The sequence below is a fragment of the Corvus moneduloides genome, chromosome Z (assembly GCF_009650955.1).
Source record: "Corvus moneduloides isolate bCorMon1 chromosome Z, bCorMon1.pri, whole genome shotgun sequence".
NCBI classification, from domain to species: domain Eukaryota; kingdom Metazoa; phylum Chordata; class Aves; order Passeriformes; family Corvidae; genus Corvus; species Corvus moneduloides.
In genome coordinates, this window is record NC_045511.1 from 2,835,372 (window position 1) to 2,862,157 (window position 26,786).

The window sequence follows — 26,786 nt, forward strand, 5'->3', positions numbered from 1 at the left end:
ACAGTTTCATGCTAATTTTTATTTCAATGTTATGCAACTGCATAAGTATAAATAATCATGTTCAATATATAACAATTATGACATCCATAAGGAGTTTCTCAGAGAAAATAAGACTGCAAACACTTTATTGCACAGACCCTAACAATTTTTTTTAAAATTTTTTTTTGTAAGCTGAGAAATCTACCGCAAGAAGTCTACAAAAGAACACATCAGATCTACAATCACATTAAGACTGACCAAGAAGAACACAGGCAGGAGGATCTCTAACAGCTCACTGATAAGGTAAACACCAACAAACAGGTACTACATAAACACAAGCTTATGCACTGTTACACTTCCAAAATGCAAAGAACTTATTTGTCAGAAGGGATAATACAAAATATTCATAAAGGTATACTGTAAACAAAAGCTAGATGTGTTTTAAAGGAAACAGAGGATAGTCGAAAAAATGCAGAGACTGTAAACTAGGAAGTATCTCCCAGACAGAAATGTTATTTGGAAGTGCATTAGCATTCATTTGTATTAACTGCCAAAGCACAGATGAACTGTAAATGTCGAGACCATTTTATTTTTAAAACTTCTCAAAAATTATTATCCACTGCTTACTAGCTCCTTTCTGAATGCATCAAAGGCAGTATGAATGTACTAGTGCCACATGAAAAATCAGGAGTTGTTTGTGATATTGGCTTTTCCTTACAGGTTTGCTGTAATTCAACTCAATCAGTGTAATAAAGTTTTCAGCAGAGGGAAATTAATTCTGCACACTGTCTGTTGTCACACAAGTCTCCAAGTCAAGATTACACTGTGCTTTTATGAAAAATTTTCTAGCTTTTGAGACAGAAAAACAAACCATAAGCATTGGTGAAAAAGGTAGGGGCCTAGCTCTACTGTGGTTACAGAAAACAGAAATAAGCAAAACGACCATTCTATTGATCCCCAATTATTAAAACCCATGCGCCTGCAAGGGTATTTCGTAGTGCTTCTGTACATGTTTCAAATTTTACCTTTCATCCCTCAAAACAAGCTAAATACACCACACAAAAATGATCAAAGTCTACATGTTCCACAGTATATAAAATTTAAATAAGGCTTAGCAAAAGTAAAAAGACAGTAACATTCTAGCACCAAATAGCTCCAACAAGTTCCTTTGTTAAAAAATGCTTCTTTTGTAATTACAGTATTGAACTTTTTTTTGCATACAAATAAAAAGATTATGTTATGAAATGTATGGAGCTACTCAATGCATTTCAAAATGAATATGAAACCCAGGATTACCTGCTAAAAACAGCAAGTTAAGTCTACAACATAAGGCCCCAGCTAGGTATTAAAATGAGTCGGATAGCCTAAACTTTTTTGAAGATACGATACTGAAGTGTTTTTTTCCTTTTTACCTTATTTGTCATAAAGTAGAAAAGAGCTACCAGCTGTATGACACTAGTTAAATAGACCGATATGCCGTAATATGTATTCTCTAAATGTATTAAGAAGAGGGATGAACATACTAGTACTACAAGTCATGTGCTTATACTTGTGCCTCACGCTGTAAGGGCCTGAATTTAAAAAAGCTCAAGGAACTCCAGAGGATTGCAGCAAAAACTAAGCACATGGCATGTGCTTCAGAATTTCAGCCTTGTCTGAGGTTAAAGTCACAGAATACACTCCCAAGAGACAGGACAAGAACCATCATTTCACCAGAGAACACGGCTCTTGCTGGTATGCCCTGATAATTAAGTGGTTTTCCCATAGCCTTAAGGACATCTATTCTAATCAGACTTCGCGCAGTAGGGAGATGCAGTTATGTCTTGTGTTAGATCTGGTGAAGCAGTCAGCCAAGTACAGTACTATCAAAATCAGATTATTAAAAATACATGTAAAAACTCACAATAGGTCATCATATTATTCTGTACTAGTATTTTTTAGCCTCTATCTAGGATTTTTAGTACGTAAAAATGTGGCCTGTTTTTTTTTTTCCAGTCAGACCAGTGCTTGTGCCTGTCCATGCCAGGTCTGAATTTTAATAATTTGGTTTCATATTCGAGTATGGCAAATACGTGGCAAAGCAACTATCTTAAAAAGGGAAAGAGTAAACAACGCAACCAGCAGCAAAGTATATATGCTACATTCAAACCCCAAACACATTGCTAAGTATTTACAGAAGAAATATTTTCAACAGCTCTTGGCTGTAAAGGTATTTTTGTACAAATACTATATGGTAACAGTTTTACCGGTTACAATTGGAAAGGCATTTTGAAAAAAAGTCCTCTCTTTACATATCCCCTTGTATTGTTTCTTCAGTGACATGAAAGCTTTGCCGCACAAAGACACGACACAGTGCTGGTTTAAAGGCAGTACAACATTTTGAAATTGTTTCAGCTAGTGTTGAATTCACACTTGCCAGGTCTTAGAGTTAACACATTTTTTTGTGAGCACTGCTCCGTGAAACTTCCTTTCCTCGACGCTGCCGAGCTGAGTCTTTGTCATCTGAAAGTGCGTTAGGGCGGTCAGGTGTGGCTGCTGACCTAGATACATCTTTACCTACATTCTGTTTTCTTGAAGCAGACTGCTGAGTCAGAACAGCGTCTTTTCCCTTTACATCCACAGTGTTAACGAAAAGAGGCTTTTCTTGATTTCCAGGCTTCCCCCCAAGGTTTGAAGCAGGGTGGTGGGCTTCTGCTACAATAGTGGCACTGTGCAAGGCCATCAGTGAAACACTCTTAGTCATTTCTGCCTTACTGCTCCCTGTGGAAGAGGTGCTTCTCTTATTTAGTTCCTTGCAAGTTGCAGGAAGCTCTGATGAGCCTGGTTTAACCTTTGCTGAAGATGCATCACTTTTGGCTGAAGATAAAACAGATACCTCCTGTCTACATTCAGAGAAAGTGGATGAACAAGTCAGTGGCTTTCCTGGTGTTGCAGCCACACGACAAGAACTTTGCCCACTGGCAGTTGGCAGATGTTTTATTGCAGTCTGCTTGTTTGCATCCTCTGGCTGTTTCTGATTAACTTGTCCTTTCCCTTTTATATCTTGACAGGTTTTGCTACTTGCGGTTGGTTTTTCTGCTCCCTTCCCTCTGACATCACAGTTTGTGAGACAAAGGGTAGGCTCCACTTTCCCACTGTCAAGCTGAACATAAAGTGCGTCAGTGCATATTTTTCCTTCAGGTCTTTTGTCTGCAGAGATCATCTCATTACTAGGACTTCTGTCTGCCTCTTTGTTAAGCAAGAGACAGTCTTTCACAGTGGAAAACTTTGGAGCAGTGGTTTGTTTTTCACTGAAGCGAAGTTGCTTTTGATCAGTAGATTCCCCCAAGCCCACTGCATCTTGCCTCTGCATTTGCTTAGAACTCTGTGGGCCTGCTGGTAGTGGGCCCACAGCAGAGGATTTGGGTTTAGTGTCAGGGGCTGTGCTGCTCATTTGGAGGGTGGTGACTGAGCCATGATCCAAATTCACAGGCCTTTCAGCCTGCACATGTTCATTGTTTGTTCTTCTTGAAGAGCCTGGAACAGGAGAAAAGTAATCTAGGACACTTTTACTGGCATGCTTTCCGTCCTTTCGGGAGCTGGTAGACAAATGAGTAACAGTTTCTTTTTCTTTTATGGTTGGAGTACATGGTTTTTGTGACAATGTCTGTTTATCCACGGACTTAGCCTTGGAAGAACTTGTATCAGAGGCTGGCCTGGGTCTATTACTGATGCTTTCCACACAGGTGGCAGCAGGCTTCACATGTTCTTGAACCCCCACATGAACTTCTGCAGTGCTGTGTCTGCTTACTGTGTCTTTCACAGCAGGGGAGTCTGAAGCACTAAGCTGCTGCCGAGGAACTTGGCTGGCCTGCTCTCTCTCAGTAGTTTGAAGTTTTGTATCAGTTAGTGATTTCTGATCTTTCTTTCCTGTATCTTTAGCACTGTCCTTCTGCACAGAGGAAACCGGTGCAGACTTCTCAGTTTTATGATCACAATCTCTTGGGGGTTGCACGGGCCATTTGGATGGAAAAGCTTCACTCTTTGCCTCTGTGACAACTTTCTTAGACTCAGCTTTCTGCTTGGTTATGTCCCTTTCCACAAAACTTTTAGAAACACCGCTGTCATCTTTGCCTAGCTGTTTCAGTGATTCCCTACCATCCTTAGATTGTGCCTTGGGGCCAGCGGACAGCATTTTTCCTTGCATCTGAGGTGGAATGGCAAAATCAGCACAATTTTTTTCACTGCTCTTGGAGCAGGCTGTTATCAGGACGTCTGAGACAGACACCTTCAGAGATGACTCCCGGATCACTTCCACCTTTGCAGGGATAGGCTCACAACCTTTCTGGGCTACTGGCTGTTTGACAGGCAACTCTTTTTGTATTTGTTTCTCTTTTCCTACAACTTTTTCAGGAGTGCTTTGGCCAGTGGAAGGCTTGGAATATGTTTGAGTAGTTTTAACACTCTGACTTTGAGTAACACAAGACTTTGCCTCCACTGAATTGTCCTTTTGTTTTGAAGGGGAAGTATCTTTCTTCTGAACAGCTTCAATAACAGAAATACTGCCTTTAGTAGCTGGACTAGAAACCTTTTTCTCTGTCACTGCTTCTGCAGCCACAGAGATGAGTGGCGGATTTGGAGAACTCTTGCCTACTTGTAGAACCTGAGGGTCTGCTATGTTGACTTTGCCAGATTTTGGGTAGCTTAATAACTGCTCTTTCTGAGAGACCATTTCTACCTTCCCACCACTCCCTTGTGGCACTGGGGGTTTAGGAGATCCCCCATCACTGCTGGTGCTCTGTGCTTCTGGCAGCACACACAAAGGCAGTTCAGTCTTCGAAGCCTGTGGCCCAGAAAGTAATGCAATGTCTAGTGTGCCTTCTATAGGCTTCAGACAGGAAACAGACCTCCCATCAAGTTTATATTCTGATGGACTTTTTCTGACAGGAGACTCAGTGGAAATAAGGGCTGATTTTTCCACACTCATGTCTGTTCGGCCACTCAGGGTCTTGAGAGGAACAAAAGAAACTGAGTTAATCTGAGCAGCATGTGCATTGCCAAGAAATGCTCTACTATCTGCAGCTGCAGTGGAGTCCTGCTGTATGTTTACGGGTCTGCCTGCACTAAGTTGAAGGCATTCGTGAACATTAGACATCATCTTAGGTTTTAGGACTGGACAGACACTGTCATCTTTTTCGTCAATAGACATTTTCTTTCTGAGATAATCAATATTTGCAAGTTTACCATCTAATCTTTCAAATTTGACAAATTCTTTTGTTGGTACAATTTTATCTGTGTTTTCTCCCTTTCCATTTAGCATCCTGTCAGAGGACTGAGGTAGCACATCTTGCAGGGTACATGAAGGGGAAACTCTTTTGAAATCATAAGAAATATGACTGAGTTCATTAGGGGGAGGGCCATGACACAACATCTGTACATCTAAAGCAACACCATCATTTGATCTCAAGTTTGCATTTTTTTGAAGGGTGTCTTTGAGTATGCCACCAGCTGACTGGGTCTCCACAGTAACAATTTTCGTTTCAAACTGGTTTGATCTTTCTAAAACCTTCTGGAATGCTTTTTTGTCTCTTTCTTCCAATCTTAAGGTATTGGGATTTTCTGTTTCACTGCTAGGTTCATGTATAGCAGGATTCGCTTTTTCAGCAAAATCTTGCTTTTTCATAACTACCTTGACCTTCAGCTTCTCTCTGTCTAGCTCATCAATGGATTCTTGTCTACCTAATTTTCGGGAGATGGGTCTTTTCAAGCAGCCCTGCTCTGCAGGCCTGACTCGTGTGAGCGATGGCACATCACATACATTCTCCTCCAAGCTCTGAAGAGTTACTTCTCTTTGAGACAGTTCTCTATTCACTTCTTCCTGGGTCACTTCCAGACTGTGTTTTCGTGAACATAGGTGTTTTTTATCACTGCCATAAGAGGGTGCAAGTTTCTCTTCAGACTGGACTCTCTTTAACAGTGGAGATCTTGGTGGCTCGGCACTCTTTGGCCTGACAATATGCCTTACAATAGTTGGAGGTGAGTGCATTTTGCTAGGAAAAGACTGAGCTATTTTTGTATTTCCAATTGAATGTCCCAGCAATGGTGATGGAGACCGCTGAGGAGATGTTGGCTGGGGTGTCGGAGAAGGTGTCCGTGCTAGAGGAGAGAGGGGAATGCTGCCAGCGGATTTGCGTCTTCCTGATCTGTATCTTTGCCCACCAAGCTTTGGACCCAAGCCATGAAGAGTGCTGGGTCTTATGTGTCCTGAGCCAGCTGGAGAATTGGGAGCACTTGAACTGGGGGAGCTACTTTGGGAAGAGTTAGTACCTACGAAAAGAACAAAAACCCCAAGCAAACAAATGTGAGATTAGCAAGACTTTTTCAATTTGTCTAAATGTTCAGTGAGAAACAGAACAAAAGCCCTATGCTGTCTCCCACCACAATGTTTCAAAATCTGGAACGTTTTAAGTGCAAAAGGTTACAGGCTGCAAAACCTGCACCATTCCAATTACATTTGCTGTTTCTCCCATTCTCTCTCTTCCGTCATCCCCTTTAAGTTATATCTTGCTCCTACTTAAATAGAATAACTAATGCTTTCTGACACTTCAAAGCAACAATCAAGGCTTTCCAGATAATTTACCTTTGCCACAGGATTGTACAACAGCAGTCAAGTCTAGTACCCGCTACAATTGTGACAGAAGTAAAAGAGGAAAAAGGACCAGGGTTTTAGAAGTCAGAAAGATGCGTATTTCAGCACTCGGCTAATCTTTTCAGCAGTAAATCTGCATTCATAAGTGCCATGATAGTTCCATTATGCAGCAACTTTTACCTCAGTTTCACTCTTTTATCATGTGGCCTCTTCTAGGCAAAATTCTCTCTTTTGCTGCAAATTGGGACTGTTTATTACTCAACTTACAGCCACTGGACTGAGATTTAAACACTCGGACAAACTTTACAGACAACTGCTTTTTAGGTGCTTCTGTATCATAAAAACACTTTTTGTTTTGCATCAGGAATCTGTTTCCCTATTCCAGACAGAAAACAGCTGTTCTGTGATTACGCTTGTCAGAGCTGACTCTTCTTAGCAGAGTGTTATCAGATCTGTGCGGGCTCACAAAAAGTAGAGTACCCTTCAAGTCCTTTTCCTCTGCCCTTCACTGCTTCACACTCACCTGATGGAAAATCAGGAGTGGAACGGTAGCTTGGGGTAGGAGATCTAGGAGATAAGCTGTGGGTTGGAGACCCAGGCAAGCTCTCCCCTGAAGAAAGTGATCGGTTCAGGCACGAAAAACTTCTGCTTGTATGAAGAAGAGGAGAGGGTTGCTTTGCCAGCTTTTTAAAGAGAGATCTTCTCCTTGTGTGAGAAAAGCACAGCATTAATCATAAGTTAAAATGCACAGAAGATACTACTACCACAGGCAAAACTCTTGCAAGTTGATACTATGAGAATAGTAAATCAATCTTTTCATGAAAGCAAACTACACTGCACATCACGAAGTTTAGAAAACATTCTGATTTGTTAGCAGGTGTGATAGACACTGTAGCTAATTTTATTCACACTAAAATTACTCACTGTATTTCAGAAGAACAATTACCTCCTTATGAGTATAAATCTTTATTTTCTTAATTTAGCAACCCATCAAAACTGAAGAAGTATCTATAAAGTACTAGCAACATATTTACAAATGAATTTATCAAATCATATTTATCATAACTTATCATATCATATTTACATGAACTTATCAAATTAGAAGTGCTCATAAGCATAAGCAGTCAGAAGTTTAATTAACAAGTGCAAAAAGATATAGTTAAGCCAAATTAAGGTGCAACCTCAGTTATTCACTATTTTTAGAGGTTATTTTAGCAGATTTAGTTTAGGCAAAACAAGATCTGGAAGGCCACAGAATCCCAGAAAAGAAGGCAGAAATACAGAAGATGGGAGAAAACTGTATTAACTTCCTATTTTAAATTTATTGCTATGTATACACACACACACACACACAAACAAGGAAATGCCTTGACTATGAAAGCAAAGGATTATTTACCTCTCTAAACTCTCTTTCTTCTTGGTCTTCTTACTGCGCCTAACCATTCGGCTCCTGTAGCTGTTTCGCCTGGCAGGTCCTGTCTTGATGGAAGTGTTTTCAAAAGGAGTTGTCATTACTGAGACTTTGTTGCCACTCTGCCAAAATGAAGGAAGATGCATTAAGTGCGCGTAATGCAAGTAACACAAGACGACTTTGCCTTAAACTGAATCTACACCATTAAAGCAAACACAATGAGAAAGAACTCCAAAATAAGAGGTGTTTCTGCAGGGAACCCTATGCAGACATTCCCAAGCATGATAAGTAAATAAGGATTGGGAAGTTCTCAAACTCTGCCTTTTTTCCTAACTTCCTCCATTCAAGCTCCAGGACAAGGAGTAATTCCAGTAATTGTAGCTAGGCAGGAGGACACCAAGAATTAACAGCAAATTTCAGGATAAAAGCATCTACAGAAACACCTGATTTTCCCATAAAGAACAGCTGTAACTGCACAGTGGTCCATCCACATCTCAGGACATCAACTGTTACAATGATGAAACAGAGGAGAAAAATGGAATCTTTGTTGTCAATCCCAAAACATCTTTTTAACTTGTTCAAAAGGGTTAACAAGTATAACTAACGTAAGTTCTTTAGCACTGATTGCACAAAGATGACTCAATAAAATAAACAGGTATTTCCTGCTGATTTTATGTTTTAAAAATCTATACCTCCTGCTCAGCACTGTATACCACTACAGTGAACTTCCTTCCAAAGAAGCTGCAATAGCCCAAATTAATTTATGATACAGCCCAACAAAATAACCTATTGGATAAACATTAATATCTTGTTTTGAGTTTACTCTTGTAAGTAGTGAGCAGGATTGTCATGTTTGTCTTTTTCTGACCTAGAAAAGGAGTGCACAGCTGACTGCCTTAAGTCACAGAATTTTCTCTTACGTGTTTCTTGAAAACTTGGAGAACTTGGAAGTTCCTCCTGATTTCAGAGAAAGAAAATAAAGACTTAAGAAAAAGTATATTTTGTGTCTTTCTTAAGCTTTTATATGCTTAAGAAAGAAATGCTTTTTATATTTCCCAATTACCTCACTGCTTGCCAGTGCTCTTTTTTGACTTCTTTTATAACTGACTACTCACTCTGACAAGCAGAGCTCTGCACGTAACACCATAAATTGTTAATAATACAGGAAGTAAATATACTGCTGTCTAAAGTAATTCTGACCTACATTAGCTACATTAAAAGGATTACATGAAAAATGACATATGATGAGCGACAGAGAAAACAGAAGTTGGGGGTTTTTTGTTTGTTTTCAAGGAAAAACATTTATTTTCTAATAGGACAGACTTCAGAAAACTCCACAAGCAAAATATGTGACAGATTATTCATAAAAGTCCAGCTGCAGGATGAGAATTTCATTAATCAAAGAAGTTCTGTCAGACATGCCTGGCTATACATGAGACAAAAACCTTTTGGGCTCTAATATGAAAGGCAAGCTCCTGTACAGTAGGCAAAGAAATATTTCACATTCTTTTTTACTTTTCCTCACTGATTTCACTTTTAATGAAGAAAAATGAGAAGTATCATCATCGTCAAAAGCCAGAATTATCTGATGAAGATGTAGGCATTAGAGAAGGTGCTGGAAAATGTCAATTTTCTTGAGACACAGAGACATCTCTTTGTGTCACTGCCTCGAATCTACTTCAGCTATCTCTGCATCAGTGCCAGTTTATGGCAGAGAAACTAAAATCATAGCAGGATAGATGAAAGTCACTGGCCTTTCTCCGTATCTGTGGCAATAGCAGCTTAGAGTTTGTACTTCTAACAACAATAAAATCTAGTAACTAATCTCAAGAAACAAACATAACCCCACCATCATTGGTGAAAACAGCAATCACTTTTGTATCCCAACTGTCCAAGAGTTACCTTTAACAACAATTCAATTACTTCTGTATGAACAAGACCATGCACTGGCTCTCCATTGATATGAGTAATCAGGTCTCCAGCTTTTAAACCTGCTTGGTAAGCTGCACCTCCTTCTTCCACATTCTGAAAAAGACAGAGGAAGAGCATATACACAAAATAAACTCCAAATCAGTTGGCAATGAAGAAACTTACAGATACTAAGTTACATAAAGGAAGGAAAGAAGCAAAATATGTCCAGCTCTTTCACCATCCTCTACTGACTCAAACCTTATATTTAGGTGGGGCCTGGAATGGTTTCAAAGCTCACTGAAACACCGCTGGTTGCTACTGGTAGTAAGATAGTTCAGTAAAACAGGGAGTTTTCATGCATGATAAGAAGGAGTGGTTCACGACCCACTGCAAAATTTCAGAACTGAGTGAAGATTTTTAGCATCTGACAATGAGAAACACTAATGTAATTAAGGTAATGGTCACATGCAGTACTCTAATCACAATAAAAATTAACTCTACCATATGCTTAAGGATTGCTTCCGTTTGGCTCAAATTCACCAGGCTTCCCATTAGAGGGGTTGGTGCAGCACAAAAGTGACAAAGGACCAAAACAAACTGAACTGAAAAGTATTTTGAAGGTGATTTAAATAATTTATTGTATTTTTAATGAGGTTTTTAAGTCATGCAGACACTACTGAAGCCTACATTGCTAACAGAGCTAAACAACAAACCTACAATACTTTGAAAAAACCCACAAGGTTTTACTGCAAGGTACCATTTTTTCCCTTCCTTTCACTGGTGTGCTGTTACGCCAGTGGCAAGAAATCTTTTTTTTTTAAATTTATTCCATTACCCACCAAATGTACCCAATTTTCCAGATTCAATGTTCTTGATGGATTAATAGGTCTAAACAGTAAACAATACGAATATAAAATGAGTAATACACTACATTAGCACTACTACTTCAGAATCTACAATACATATTTAAAGCAGTGTCCAAAACTTAAAGTCTTTTGATAAATTTGTAATAATTTTTTAGGGTAGTTGAAATAATTTATATACACACACTATTTATGTATGTGTAATTTATAAAATATATAAAATCGTAAGTTTTATCAACATAAATGATGAAATAAATGCATATATATGTATGTAAGTATATAATTATATTACAATTAAGGAGGCTGACAACCAAAGAAATGCAAAAGCTGCTGTCTTTTCCTTTAGCCTCTCTCCCACTGTGTAGTGCAGAGAGGATGAAAAACACATGATTTATTCAAGACAGTCAATCTTCTTCCTGTGCCATACAAACTTCAAAGGTATTCCAAACGATCTGCACATTTCTACACAACAGAAAGTCAGTGCTTGAGATCAGCTTACTTGTGTCTAGTAAAATACTGCTGACTTTCATGAATCCCTTAATTGATGCAGTTTAATAAACTCCACCTATTTTTCAACAACTTCTGTTTACAGTCTCCTAGATTTGCAGATCCTGGCCCCAATCAAAGAAGGTCTGCACCAACCCTTTGGTTTTCTAAGCCACAGTACTCTGAACTCGAGACACTATTTTTCAAAACCGACAAACTTGCCAAAAGTCAAAGTGAAGTTGCAGAAGTTCAACATCACATGTAGGTAATGCTTCTACCAAAGATGGCTTGTTGTCGTCCCTACAGGCAACACTGCTCTTGAAACTGCTTAGCATATCATTGTAATTTACACAGTAACTGTCAACAGAGAGATACCACGGGTACAAAAAAGCAAATCCATCATTACAGTACTCTGTGGCCATGTATCAGCAAGAAAATATGTATTATCTTACCCAAACAATGTGGTGCACAGTGTAGATATCGCTGTCACCCACGTAAACCCTGATTGCTCGGATGGTGAAGCCGTACTTTTTTCCTGAACTGTGAATTACAATCGGCTGATGAGGACTTGCAGCGGCAATTGATGAATCACGACTGGGAGATGAATCTCGGGATGATGACAGGTCAGATGATAGGGAATGAGGAGACATAGGACTTCCCAAAGGAGAGACACCAAACACATCTGGAAAAAAAAATCTGCCTATTAGAGTACATTCTGAGCACACACAAATTTTGTTTAGCTTGATGATATCTTGGTGCTAAAACATATCATTGTCTTTGTATAAAAAACTTCTCCTCCTCCTCCTCCCCTGGTGTGCATACTAGTGAATAAGAAGTTCAACAACCAGATATTAGAACTTAATTCTTTTCCCTGGAGTGTAAACTGTATTGTTTAATGCAAGGGTTAATTTGTTAGATATAAACTGCTTTTCCTTGTGCACAGGAAACACATTCATTGCTAACTTTTCAAGAATAATTCTCAGCCTTTACGTAACAAACACTGATGAAAAGAAAATTAGAGTAGGGGAGTAGGGTAGCAGATGTTATTATGAGTACACCCAAAAATCATTCCCCAAGACATCCAGCAGTGCTTAATAAATTGCTAGCTGTTTTCTTGGTTTCATTTATACATAGAAACAGATAAAGACTACTGCAATTAAATCACAATATCTACTTGGTACCTAGGGCAGTAACTCAATGTTTGTACCAAGGCTGCATTGCTACATTCTGCTACATCACGTAAGACAACAAGAGTTTCTTGCAACAATACCAATTCCAACTTCATTTTATTTTATTGTTTTGAATGCACTATGTGCTCATGCTTGTGCAAATGTGAATACAATTGCAGCAGTTTGGACTTCAGTTCTGAAGGCCAAGAAAGCAAAGTACCAATCCTTCATGTGAAAACACTCAGTATTACTGTTACACATCCATTTACTTACAGCATTATTTCTAGCTCCACATTTTGAGCACTTGATACAAGTCAGTGTAGTACAAGTAGGAGCCTACATGCTATTTCTATTTTGTGACACTGCTGTCCTGTTTATCAGCTTTTCTTATGGGGGATGAGAGGGAACTAGCCATGTGCTGCTTTAACAAACATCTGTTTTTGTGAGCTAGTTTAATCTGCAACCCTACTGTCAGATGGACCAAGGATTGAAGTCACATCCTGCTGTGCATGCACAAGGTCAAACAAAGTAGTCACCACTATGTTACATTTTTGCCTGTCATAGAAGGGCCCTCAGCTGTAGTGTGAGCACTGTAACTTGCTGACAAGATTGCACCATCTAGTCATGCAAGAGAAACAAAAGAGAGTGACACAGAATCTATTCTGGACTATACTAAATCTTGCCTTTGCGTCATAAGCCCTTCATAACATTGCATAAATCATTAACATTTCAACTGAAAGTATTTACCTCCTGGGATCATGAGGGACAAAGCACTTGCAGAAAGGGACTTTGTGACTTTTCCAGAGATCTTCTTTTTCTCTGTGCTTTCCAATCGCTGTCGAGCCATGTGAGATGAAACTTCACCAGCTGGCTTTGAGGAGTTATCTGTACTGTCCACACTCTCACTTCTTCCATTTACTTGATCCAAGTGTTCTGAGAAACTGCCAACTGTACAAAGAAGGGATAAAGACAATGAGGGAAAACTGAATATCCTTTTGCTAATGGACCAGAGAAAAAAATAAATTACTCTTAAGTGTAACTGGTTAAGTGTAAGAAGAGGATCACATGGTCTGAGTTATCACTGCAACTGCTGTGTTAATGCCAGCACCACTACATGGGGCCTGGGGGATATTAAGCAAGACTTGGGATACAGCACAATCAGTGTCAAGGTTTTAGACAAGGTAAGGAGATGGATGACCCTGAGGAAAATTGTTTCTCTCCAGAAACAGAAAGGACGGAGGGGGAGGAAAATGTGGACTACATGGGAAATCAAGGGTTTGGGAATAGAAGGGTAAATATTGAAAAAACTCAGTGAGGCACAAAAGAGAAATAAGCTGAAGACTGGTAGATGTGTAGATTAAGACACTAAGGCCCTGGAGCCTACTGAAATGCAACAAGTACTTCAGCAGGTAGATGATGCATAAAGCAAATATAATTAAATAGAGAATGGTTTGCAACACTTCCTCCTAGATTTGTGATGACCAAAGTGACTTCCACAAGTCAAAGAAAATCCTCTCACCTCTGAAAGGTGTACATCATAGAGATGTCTTATATAAAAACATACAATGCATAGTACAGAGTGTTAGAAAGCAACAGAATCCATGATGATCAAACATCACAAACCTCAGTGAGGAAAGATGCACAGGTGCTTAAGGGACCTACCACAGGAGAATGCTGCAAAATCCTGGTCAACTGTTTGTAGAGGGATTCCTTGTGGAACAGGGGCATATGATACCCCTGGAAAGATTGGACAACCCAGGGTTGCTAAGGAAAAACCCCTGAACTGGCCCCTGGCTGCAGGCAAGCCTCAAAAGCACCTGGCTGCAGGCAGCTCTGAAAGTCCTTGGCAAAGCAATACACTGGTCGTCTCCCCCGCTGATTAGGGGCGGTCTAGAGGGACTGGGCGTGAATCTTTGCAAAAGTAGATATGAGCTTGTATAGGTAAACAATAAAGCGGAGAACGATGCTCGAATCGTATCGGTGCATGGGTCGTTACTCTGGCCAGCTCTTCAGCACTCGGTCCCTAAAACTGTTTTATTCACTTGCCTAGCAACCCTCTAGAGTCAGTGGGGCAACACCAAATCATGGTGTTTCCAAAGACATTGAAATTTTCCCGTATTTTCATGGAATTTTATTAGCTTAAGCCTGATCCCAAACCAGATCCCTGTTGCGACAGCTGTTTTTAAAACCAGTTCTGAAATACATGTCTTCTAAATCTACGAATGCTACTGCCAAAAGAAGGTGGTCTGCAACTGTTTGTAGTATCATCAGTCAAGACACCCCCTGCAAATTACCTGATAGTGTGGAGCTGCTGATTGTACTTGCTGGAGTGGTTACTTCAGGTTCATCTTGCACTATTTCATCGCTCACAAATGCAGACTTTTCCTGTTCCTCCTGGGGCCCCCCTGAGCTGGTGGAATCATCGTGCTCTCCTTCGGCTGACACAGACAATTTTGGAAGCAAACCAGAACTGCGTTGCTGCCGGCTACTCTCAGTCTCAGACAAGATGGACGTAGGTATTTGTTGTCTGCATGAAAAATAAGCAAACCTCATGCAGTTACTGAAATGAGGAGGCCTGCTATCTGGCAAGCAGGATGTAGACAACTTGCAGTACATCCTTCTACTTACATTTCAGAATACTCTGAACTCCAGCTTAAAGATTCCACAGAAGGCAATGTTACAGTTTTTGTTTTGTCTCCTGCATCTTCCTTTTCTTCACCTTGAATTTGAGTGACTCGATCTATACTACTAAAAACCTATTATAGAAAAGACCCCCCCCAAAAAAATTGAGTCATCACTGACATATTTGATATAAAAATATGATATGCAGGATCTACAGTTCTACAATTCTAAATGCTTATACAGTATTTCAGATTGCAAACTTCAAACCTCTTGAACCTTTTCAAATTTCCAGTAGTTTGTGTTTTTAAAATGATTTCTTGGTTCCTCATGTAGGGGTACACAAATACAGCCTGTTCTCATTATGAATGTATCAGTTTTCTCCTCATTTCACAGTGTGAACCAAGACAGTAAAAACTAAACCAATAGCTGTGGGTGTTCTCCTCCATTATTTCCTGCCAATTCATCCTCCACTGTATTTCTTGAGGACGTCCACTCTGCTCCTACTACAGCTCTCTGATCAGCAATAATTAGCTCTCACCTCTACCACAGTATACTACCTTTTGGGCAGTTTTACCTTCAATTCAGAGCATGCAGATCACTCCCTCAGATCTGCATTTCTCCATGACTGGAACACATGCTAACTATTACCTTGCTTTTTCCTTTAGTCTAATGTCATTAAATTAATAGCTAGCACATGGTAGTACCAGAATCTTTGTTATGCTATCACCTGCAAGATACCCAGGACACAATTGGAGCCACATGAAAACCATATATAAGGAAACCAATTTAAAGAAGATGTATTAGCATTTAACAGAACACTTCCCTGACACTTTCTGTTATGCTATCATGGGTTTTCTACAACATAATATTTATATAATTTTCCATTAGTATCTTAGAGATTCAAGAAGTAACTTTTCTACACAATCTTCCCATATTTTGATTTAATGGTATTCATTGTATTCTTGCTCAATTTCAGTTAACTTCATAGTTTCTTGAGAAAACAAGGCCCTATATATCTGTTCTATATTTAACACTTCCAAGATTTGCAGAAGTAGAACAATACATACTAAGATTACAGAACTTTTTACTTACTTTTGAAAATCTGTGTGAACATGAGGAAAACTGTCTTATCTCTAAATTAAAATCTTCATCATTGGTATCATCTTCTTCCTCAGTTTCCATATGGTGGTATTTCTCAGAACGAGCTACAGACAAGGGAAATAAAGATCTGAACTTATCAGGAAGAATGGATACCAAGCTTTAACATTATATAAAAATCTAGTTTTATTCTTAAGATTATTTCTGCTGAAACGTCAATTCACCAAACTGCAAGCTGCCAGCAATTCTGATAAAGGAGATTTTAAAAGCAGAAAGCAAGAGTCACAGACAGTGATTATTTAAACAAGGTGTTCGTCACTTTTATTTAATACCGTAAAACACCTACTGTCAAAATAACTTGTGTCATCTTCAGACTCCAACTGTGGAATAAATTCTGCTTTCTGCCTCAGCAGACTATTCCAATCAAGGCTCCTGAAGAACTGATGCTGCTTTACTTCATAGGCACCACCTGGAGGAGCCAGAGAAAAACACTGAGCAAACTGTATCAAATCCTCTGACATTAAATGAAGTAAACCCCGAGCCAATAATGTAAATAATCATGGAAAGGCATAGTCATCGCTGTACACATGAACACCTACTACCCATTCCCATTAGAATATCCTAAACCTGTCAGAGATACTCCCTGCCCCTGTTTTGTTGTGGCCATTTCTTTTAACAGTTTATTGCTTTATCATCTCCCCCTTGTAAGATTTCTATTTTTCTGGATCTACTAATTATAATTTGTTAGCTACACATTAGTCAGAATCATCATATGTAGTTATGAAATACAAACATGTGCACTAGGTAAGTACAAGTTATCAAGTAATGCAGAATGATTCTTAATAGTTCCTCAATAGAAAGCTGATTGCTGACTTAAGAGATCCTTTCAGTGTTTTATGGCAGTAATACAAAATTCTATAGGAAATACCCTATCATTTATCTTATTTATTACTACCTGCTTGTTTAATGTGCGTTAAATGATTACACTAGTTTCAAGTTAAAAAGCAACTATAAAAACAAAATTAAATACTGGAAATTTTGTCCTGGAAAGGTGGACGATGATGTCATTAATAAACATACATCTAACTCTAAAACCTGAACAAGTAACCGGCAGCAACAAGACCTGCTGCCAGCTTGGTTGTATTGGGTTTATGTGGCATGGTTTTGGCAGTGGGGAGGCTACAGGGGTGGCTTCTGTGAGAAGCTGCCAGAAAGTTCCTCTATATTCAGCAGAGCTAATGCCAGCTGGCTCCAAGATGGATTCACTGTCAACCCATCAGCATTATCTGGAATAATGTATTTAAGAAGGGGAAAGACTGCTGCTCAACAGCAGCCAGAAGAGAGGAGTCAGAACAGGTGAGAACAACTCTGCAGACATCAAAGTCAGTGCAGAAGGAGCTTCAGGCACCAGAGCTGAGGTTCCCCTGCAGCCCATGGTGCGGACCATGGTGAGGCAGCTGTGCCCCTGCAGCCCATGGAGAACCACGGTGGAGCAGGGATCCACCTGCAGCCCATGCAGGACCACACAGTGGAGCAGGTGGACGCCTGAAGGAGACTGTGATCCCATGCAAAAGCCTGTGCTGGAGCAGGCCCCTGACAGGACCTGTGGCCCTGTGCAGAGAGGAGCCCAAGATGGAGAAGGTTTGCTGGCAGAACTTGTGACTCCACAGGGGACCCATGCTGGAGCACTCTGTTCCTGAAGACTGCACCCCATGGAAGGGACCCACACAGGACCAGGGCAAGAGCGTGGGCAGGAAGGAGCAGCAGGGGCAGCATGTGATGCACTGACGACAAACTGCATTTCCCGCCCTCCCATGCTGCTTGGAAGGAGGAAGTAAAGCAGTAGTGTTAATTAGTAATAAATTAAATTAACTTCCTTGAGTTTAGTATGCTTTGCCACGATGGCAGCTCCCTGTCCTTATCTCAACCCAAGAGCCTTTGGCATATTTTTGCCTCCCATCCAGCTGAGGAGGGAGGTGCAGAGCATTTGATGGGTACCTAGTGGTCAGCCAAGGCCAACTCAGCACACGGATACAGCATATATACTTCTCTGTATCAAGGCTACGGAGAGAAAAAAATGGTATCTCCGGGACTGGTTTCTAAGTTGGTGTTAAGATTTCTAGACTGGGTTCTTTGTTTTTCATACTGCACCAGGGAAAAATTCAAAGAAGCCAAATCTTCCCAAAGGAGACCAAAATCACATCTCATCGTAAGTCACCAGCTAAGCAGTGAATATTTCTCTGAGCACAGTAATGGGATATCACATCAGAATTGTGTAATTCTTGATTGGTATCAGACACTTCAAACCCAAGAAATGCTTTTTACTGCTTTTTTCTTTCTTCAAAGTAAGTATAGTACCTATCTCTCTTCTTTCAACTTGCCTTTGCCACTCGGGTCTCCTGAGCAAATAAGCAATTATGATTTTCATGAAGTGTTATGCAGTTTGCTAATATATATTAAACAGATAGGACTGTCTCATTTGAAATGCATGGTGAAGCCTGGGATAAACCGTGGTATTTTTCAGTGCCTATGTGGGACCTGTCACACTGCAGCCTCCATTTCTGTTTGCTGACTCTAATAAAGATCCTACAACTTTGTTGTGGTTTCTGAACCCCCTGCTTCAAAGAATCAGTTGTCTTATTTCCTTCTTCAGACTGCCAACTCTTAAAGAGACCAGAGGCTTTAGAGATGTCAGTTCTTAAATGAGCACCACAGGTGCTTCATGTTATGGCACTGACCATTCAGTAGTTAAGCCAGCCTCATCCCACCCAATTCACGTTCTCCACCAACTGTAGAGCAACAGACACAGAATTTGCAATCCACTTCTGATCCAGCCTCTGACAGGGCAACAGTCTTGAATTAACACTGTGTTTCACCAGGAAAGAGCATCCTGGCAATGAAACACTAATGCCTGGAAAGAGTGTACTTAAAACAAGGGAATAAAACTAGTTGCAGATTTTCAGTTTGCCTTCAGCAGTGGTGCCCTCTGCAGCAAATGAAGCAGGCAGCAAGTGGAGAAGCTACTGGGGCATGACATCTTCCTCACTCGTAACTTGTTCAACATGGAGCAAGGGACAGCAATGAACTCTGCTGGATGCCACTTAGTCCAGACCACCAGTTACACCGAAGTCTAAGGGTTACTCACACAGATCCCAGACATTCAGGCTGTGAGGGACATACAGTTCATTAATATCAGTCACATTACTGTGCCTTGAAGGAAGCTGAGGGAAGACATGTCATTTGGGACCATGTCAGTAGTGCTCAGGGTCTGTGTTATAAGCACATTTCTCCCGAGCAGCTGTAATAAGGTCAGTTATGAACTGATTCCTAAAGCTTCTTTTAATTAGACCTAAAAATATGTAGCACAATTAGACTCAGTTCTGTGAGGAGTTTTCCAAACACTCTCATGCTGACTCAACCTGCCACTTGGTTTCCTCAGCATCCCAAATGTGTTTCTGTCCATGGCATATGAGGTTCACTGTAAGTAAGACTGTACCTTTATATTTGGGCTCTTTTATGTAGGAGGCTTTTTTTAGCTGTGTTTACCTAGTGGTTTGCCTAAAGGGATAGCAGACAGTGACTAGGGTTCCCATACACTAACACTTAAAAATCATATGCAATATCCTTCATTACCGCCTCTCACAGAAACTCCCAAATAAATCCCGGTCCATCAATCAACAAAAAAACTCTACTACATAAACGCACATAAGTGCTTTCATTAGCCTATGCAGGCTCACTGGTCTTAATACTTTCTTAACCTTCACCGTTTTAAATCTCTTTCATACAAGGCTGTAGTGCTTGATGAATGAGAATGACTTTTCACCACACAACCTCAGACAGTCATTTCTGAATAAGCAGTTTGAGTACTCATCACCCACCCTAACACCTGGAGGAAATTATCTGCCAGGCTAAGATACTTCTGAAAAACTAAGTTGTGTCTTGATTCCCCTTCTAGATTTCTGTATTTAGTCATTTAATACTGCATTCATGAAGGAACCCCATTCACTGGCTAACAGGGTATTTGAGAAATTTCTGTTATATTTATCAAATTAGGAGAAAAGTAAATGCAAATGAGCACATGTAAGTCTCACAAAAAGCCAGGACAGACATCAACATATTAAGTTCATATTACTGGTCTGAATCTATAAATTATCATGACATGCTGTCATACTGTGTGTCATGACACATGTTTCCCAAGCAAAACAAATAGGTGAACAAAAGCTCCTAATGCTGAATAAAGAAGCTATTTCTAAAACATTAACAATTTAAAATTAGTGCCTCCTAACCTGTTCCCAGTCTTTCCAAAGGATTCTGCCTAAGTAGCAGAGTAATCAGATCCTGGGCATCTGGAGGTGGTGCTTCATCCTTTTCAGGCCAGTTGATTTCATCTGAAAAAAAAAAAAAAAAAAAAAGTTGTTTGATGTTGCTGAAGTCTGATCCCAGCACAAACTGTGTGAATGCTCTTACAGTGACCTACAAGCAAAGCAGAGCTAAAGCAACTTTTTCAACTTACTCTTCTGCATACCAATTACTTCCAATTTTTATACTCTCTATACAGACTACATAAACATATTATGTTCCCATTTCCTTCAGAAGTCCTCTTTAACACAAAACTGTGCTTAGCAGCAGAATACAGAATGCTTGCCTCATGGAAAACTTTCAAAATATTAGCACAACTTCTATGCTCTCTCTTCTCTCTTCCCCACCAAATCATGGTTTAAATTGTAGTTATGTTCCATGGAAACTATTGTTAAGATGGACACTGCTGACCTGACCCGGCAGGTGCTGCTCACATCTGTGTTCCTTCTCTAATGCCAGCAGACGCCCTGAAGTCACTACTCGCATGACTAAGGGTCAAGGTGTCAGACTGTGCTCTGGAGACATACATGACAACGGAGCTTTTCTCCAAGAGTCTCATACTTCCATACTGCCTCACTTTACTGACTCTTAAGCTACTATGGCTTTAGCACTTCATGGCAAGCCGGACTTAAACCATGCAATCAAGACAGGACACGTTGCGTATGAACATGAACTTTCTAACAGCCTACACACAGAAAGTTTTGCCTGATTTTTAGTGGAAGCTGCCTCCACAGATGTAATACAGTGCAGGTTTAGACAAAACTCTGCCGAAGTTTCTTGGGAGGTACAAGGATTTGGGCATCAAAGAAAAAGAACACTTGGAGCTCCGGAAATACAGAAAGCTGTTAAGGATTTTATTGTCATTTTATGATCTAGACTTCTTCAACAAAATAATTGTAACTGGAGAAATAATCATCAGAAGCTTCACACAGGTTTAACCTTTGTATTTCAGAGTTTAAGGAAACTTACTGATACAAACAGACATGAAGTGTAACCTGGTTCTGGAGCAGTATTTTAAATTCTTATGACTTTAGGTATCTAAGTTTACACTGAGGCCTCTCACAGCTGTCCTTGCAGCTTGAGGGCAGGAAAGGCAACCTACAACGAAGAAGGAGGCAGCAAGATTTTAAAGTAAAATTTTAAGGAGAATGTTGATTCTGCTCACGGAAACTAGTGGAAGATCTAGGCTACAGTTTGGTTCTTTAATATGGCTTTTACAGTCAAGTACAAGGGGATAATTTATTTTAGCATAGGAAACATCCAACTAGAGTTCTTCTAGAGATACTAAGAATTATTTCAGTAAGTAAAGATATTTAAAATAGAAGAGAAGCAACTGACAAATCAAGATCAAAACATGAAATTGAGCTGACCAATGGTCTTGAAAGGTGAGTGGGAATAGATCAGGTTTACAAATAGACTTCTACAAATAATTTCTGTAAGATAAATTGACACATTCAAACAGATAATAACAAAAGTATCAGCTAGATCGTAACACATGACAACATGTTTTACAAAAGGTAAAATTAATGCCACATGCAAAATAAAGCCTGAAGTACAAATTTTGTCATTAGGACTATTCTCTCCTCTTCTCCCAGTCAGAGAGTATAAGGATAAAAACACAGGTGCATGTGTCTGGAAATGCAATAAAAATATGAGTTATTTCCATGTTTGCCTGCCTACAGCTTCCACTGCAGTTTAAATCTGATTTGGAAAATAAAGCATGAATATGCATTACAGCCATGAGGCACCCAGAAAACAGACAGCATTTTGCTGCTTGTGTTAATTAAACAGTTGATTCTTCTTGCCACTCGGGCATCAGTATCACATTAGAAAACAACATGGTTAAAAATCCATGAACACACAGAATGTTACAAGCATTTTAATACAGTTTACAAACAAGTCTGGCTTTCGGCTTCAGAGACAGATGATGACAGAGTGTCTCCTTAAGTACAAAAGGGGATTTCTTGCATTCTCAGAGAATGAGGAACCAGAGGTGCATTCTTAGCTACTGGACCTTTTAAGCAGACCATAAAACAGACTGGGAAATGCTTAGTAACAGAGGTGCCATTTTGTTAACCTTGTGTCATAAATAGAGATTCTCTACATCTATGCACCTGGGAAATTTATGGAAACAGCAAGTAGGATAGTAAACAATTCTGTTTAATTATTATTCAGTTTTGTCACAAGATACATAACAATACTTAGGGTCAGTTTGCAGGTTAAGATCTAAAAGGTTATTGAATTTTGAATGGAAGAAGAACAGCTGCTACAGAAATAACATTACACTCCAACAATCACCAATGAAATCATTAACAATCTGTGAATTGAATTAGTTTCCTTCTTTTTCTCATTATTTATTATTTGGGAGTCATTTGTTTTAGAGTTTTATTACATCTTTGTAATTTCTTTATTGTGCCATGAGGCATTTTCCCATTTACACAATTTTATTTTAACTGTTTCTTCTCTGGTATAATTTCTTTACCAAAGACAGAAAACACTATTGCATAGTGGCACTACTTTTTTAGTAACATGGCTTCTCTCTTCCAAACAGTGCAGCTTAACTCCCCTACTCTGTATCAATGAATTTCTGTACTTAGCAATAATATACAGTAAGTTCAGTTTTTAATCTAAATTTATTGTTACTGCTTTGATAGCAAATTGTGCAGTCTATCAGTGAAGTTGTAAGATATTTACTATTAACAGAAATAGAATCCTTTTTGGTTTTTTTTAGTGATGATCCTCACCACTGATTACTTGTCCAAAGAGCTCTTCCGGTGTATCTCCAAAGAATGGCACACATCCAACAAGAAATTCATACAGAATAATTCCCATAGCCCACCAGTCCACTGGTTTTCCATAACCCTGTCTCAGTATCACTTCAGGAGCTATGTATTCAGGTGTACCACAGACCTGAAAGAAAGAAAACACGCACGATGGTAAAACAAGTCTTACTGAGCTATGTCACATTATTTGTAATTCCTGAAATGTAAATGAAAGTGAAAACGTGGAAAAAAATGGAATTCAGTTGGGTTTAATCTGCTGAGTATGCATAACAACTAATGTTTTTAGAACAACCTACCTACATTAAGAGGCATCATAATAAACATTTGGGTATCTCTCATGCAAAGGACAGTTTGTGCTTTGTACATAGGAGTCCAGCATGGCAAGTATTCTATTTAACTTAAAATGTATCATTATCTTTATATGAAAGTAGTGATGGTTTTATCTTAAGTAACTTTTACAGTGAACAGATTGTGAGCAACGGTAATGAGGCATGCTTAAAGGGAAATGGGCCATAGCACAGATTTTAGCACCCTTGGTTGTGCAACACATAATGAGCTCCACAAGTACTCTGCTGAGATTTCTGAATTCTTCATAAAACAGTTTTCCATTTGTCTCTCTCACACATTCACTTGCACACAATTAGGTTGTTCATCTTACTAATAGATCCTAATGTAGAAAGGAAAAAGCCTAGAATAATCTTCAAAGTACTTGACATACTCCATTGGAACACCAATGCAGAAATAACTACGGTTTATTCAGTATTATAGTATGCTCTCCTGGCAAAACATTACTTCATGTGAACACTCAATGTAGAAATGAAAAAGGCTGTTTCTTACTTGTTTGTCGAGGAATTCTCTGGCATCTTTCTCAATGTGACCCTCGTACAGATTGGTAGTCAAACTCATAAGCCCCACTTTTGACAGGCCGAAGTCTGTAAGCTTTATATGGCCCATGGATGTTACCAACAGACTGAAAAATAGAAAGATTTTAAGTCACTGTGATATAATTCAACATTATGTGCTTATCATTGTTAGTACTATTACAACTATAATATCTAGAGGAAAATGGTTCATTAGCACTGTAAAATTATAAATACAGCTTAAAAAAGTAACAGGTACAGAATAAACAGGTTAAAAATCTTATATTTGTTACTATTATTATCAGAAGTAAACAAACTTTTTATGTGCAACTGCACAACATCTCACAGAACTATACAAGTCTTGAGAGCTGAGCACTAGAAGCTTTGAAGAAACAATTATCATCTGAAAGACCTAAACCAGAATACGTATCATTTTTGAAGTGAGGTGAGCATTTTCCGTCTGTAACAAGCTGGATCAGTCATGCATTTGGAAAAAATCTCAGGGTATTAAGTTAGTAACTAATACTACACTGTCCTAAGGTATCATGCTATGTAAGTATTGTCAATTAACACCCATGACTTAAATTATTCTTCTTTTTTCTTATTGTGAAACAGGAAGAAGATGAATGGAGTTGCAACAGCCATACTTTGTATTTCAGCTACTTGCTGTAATGTTAATTTACTTATATAGGAGCAACACTGTATTTTCAAATATTGAAATTAAAAACCCTAACCCCCTCAAAAAACAAAATAACCCCCAAAAATCATGCAACAGGAGATATTTCCACATCTGGTCAATCTTGTCTTCAAACATGCAAGTATCTGCAAGTTGATGCTATTTTGTATTAAACAGTGGTTTAAGTATGTAAACCACTTACATATACACTTCAAAAAAAACTTTTGAAAAAACTTTTCCTTGATGACTAAAATGTGTTCCCCTTCATTCTAACCAGAAGAGTAAATACTTTTTCCTTTTTAGCTACTCTGATAGCCTGTTCCATCTTAAACAGAAGCTGAAAATTCTTAACAGCTCTTTTGGGAAAAAAAAATGCATTTTCTGTAACCGCAAGTAATGAAAATCCAAATATTGCGAAGGAATTGCGAATCTACGTAACATTTACCAAAAAAAAAATTCAAAGCAAGTTTAAACCTTCCACACTTTATCTAAAAATTTCAAACTCCTCTTTCTGTTATATTCTTTGTACATACTTGTCAGGTTTCAAATCCCTATGTACAATTCCATAATTATGAAGGTATTCCAAGGCCAGAACAGTCTCTGCAAAGTACATCCTTGCCATGTCTACAGGTAAGGGACCCATATTCTTCATCAAAGTAGCACAGTCTCCACCTGTGAAACAGGACAAATGTTACAGATGACTCTATAAATTGTGAGGTGTATCAGTATAATCCATACATGATGCAGAAAGGGACAGAAACTGCAGTAATAAATTTTTATTTTCTAGTCAGATGATTCAACTGAACATGTAACCCCCTCAAATACTATACTGGAAGTAGTGTAAAGCAGGGAGAGAGCACTACAAGGATTCAACTGAAAACCAATAAAGTATGTACTGCTACCTAAGCAGAAAACAAACAAACAATAAAATAAACTGGGGGGCTAGGGGGTGGTGGAAGCCCACAGAACCATACCTGGGTATCTCTTTAGTACTGCTTCTGTCCACTGTTCTCCTTCAGCATCAGCACCTTTTGAAAACCGTCTCCTCTCTCCTCTTTCTTTGTAAACAACTACTACAAATCCCCCAGCACTTGCTAATGAAAATTTCAGATCCAGAAAAAAGCAAACATTTCCACGTGAACTTTGAATGCTAGCACACTTTCGATTACGATCTATAAGGAATTTACTCTAAGAGCAGTTATTTCCCATTATAGCTGGAACACAAGTGTTTTACAAGCTGTTTACTGGGAGATAATGACTGGTGAAAAAAAAGAACCACCTTGCTGTTGGATCTGGTTCCTAAATCTGAATTGCCAGAGTATGGAGGAGACACAGGGGGCCCCTTCTAATTCAAGTACCATATGGGTTATTTTTCTTTTGTGGTGTAAGGAAATTCTCTTCTTCCTCTACAAAACAGAAGAGCAATTTTACCTTCTACATATTCCATGACCATGCATAAATGACGTCTTGTTTCAAAGGAGCAGTACATGCTGACAACAAAAGGATTTTCTGCAAATGTCAGGATATCACGCTCAACAAAGGCCTGTTGGATCTGGTTTCGGAGGATGAGATTCTGCTTATTAATTTTCTTCATGGCAAATCTTTGTCTGGTTTCTTTGTGTCTCACAAAATAAACCGCACTGAAAAGTTCAAATGGGAGAGAAAAAGAAAGAAGTCTGATTAACTGCTAAAAATGCATTTTTTTTAAAACTGCATATATGTTGTACAAAAGACTTGTTTTCAATTCAATGTAGTCCTTCACATTAAAGAATGGTTACAAATCTCATTTTGTTTAAAAACCAGGATGAATCTCAGTCAACATAAATTAGTACTCAAACTAAAACAAACAACTCTCCTGCCCTTCCCTCTCCCTCCCTCCCAATCAAACAACAGATACAACAGCAAATGCTTTCAGCCCAGGCAGATTTCAGGCATCCCACC

General features: G+C 39.1%; 1 protein-coding gene across 10 annotated transcripts in view; it reads right to left on the reverse strand.

Moving 5' to 3' along the window:
- Positions 1-26,786, reverse strand: part of MAST4 (microtubule associated serine/threonine kinase family member 4) — a 286,627-nt gene continuing 259,841 nt past the window's right edge. For all 10 annotated transcript variants that reach the window (XM_032095431.1, XM_032095430.1, XM_032095429.1 and 7 more), the window contains 15 exons: positions 26,277-26,485; positions 25,379-25,517; positions 24,147-24,279; positions 23,271-23,436; positions 20,454-20,555; positions 16,514-16,636; positions 16,162-16,274; positions 15,076-15,203; positions 14,742-14,974; positions 13,195-13,395; positions 11,731-11,960; positions 9,921-10,043; positions 8,004-8,140; positions 7,131-7,312; positions 1-6,285 (listed from right to left, as the gene is read on the reverse strand). In XM_032095431.1, the coding sequence (XP_031951322.1) occupies positions 2,408-6,285; positions 7,131-7,312; positions 8,004-8,140; positions 9,921-10,043; positions 11,731-11,960; positions 13,195-13,395; positions 14,742-14,974; positions 15,076-15,203; positions 16,162-16,274; positions 16,514-16,636; positions 20,454-20,555; positions 23,271-23,436; positions 24,147-24,279; positions 25,379-25,517; positions 26,277-26,485 (6,097 nt within the window). In that variant the 3' untranslated portion in view covers positions 1-2,407. The remainder of the gene's footprint in view (positions 6,286-7,130; positions 7,313-8,003; positions 8,141-9,920; positions 10,044-11,730; positions 11,961-13,194; positions 13,396-14,741; positions 14,975-15,075; positions 15,204-16,161; positions 16,275-16,513; positions 16,637-20,453; positions 20,556-23,270; positions 23,437-24,146; positions 24,280-25,378; positions 25,518-26,276; positions 26,486-26,786) is intronic.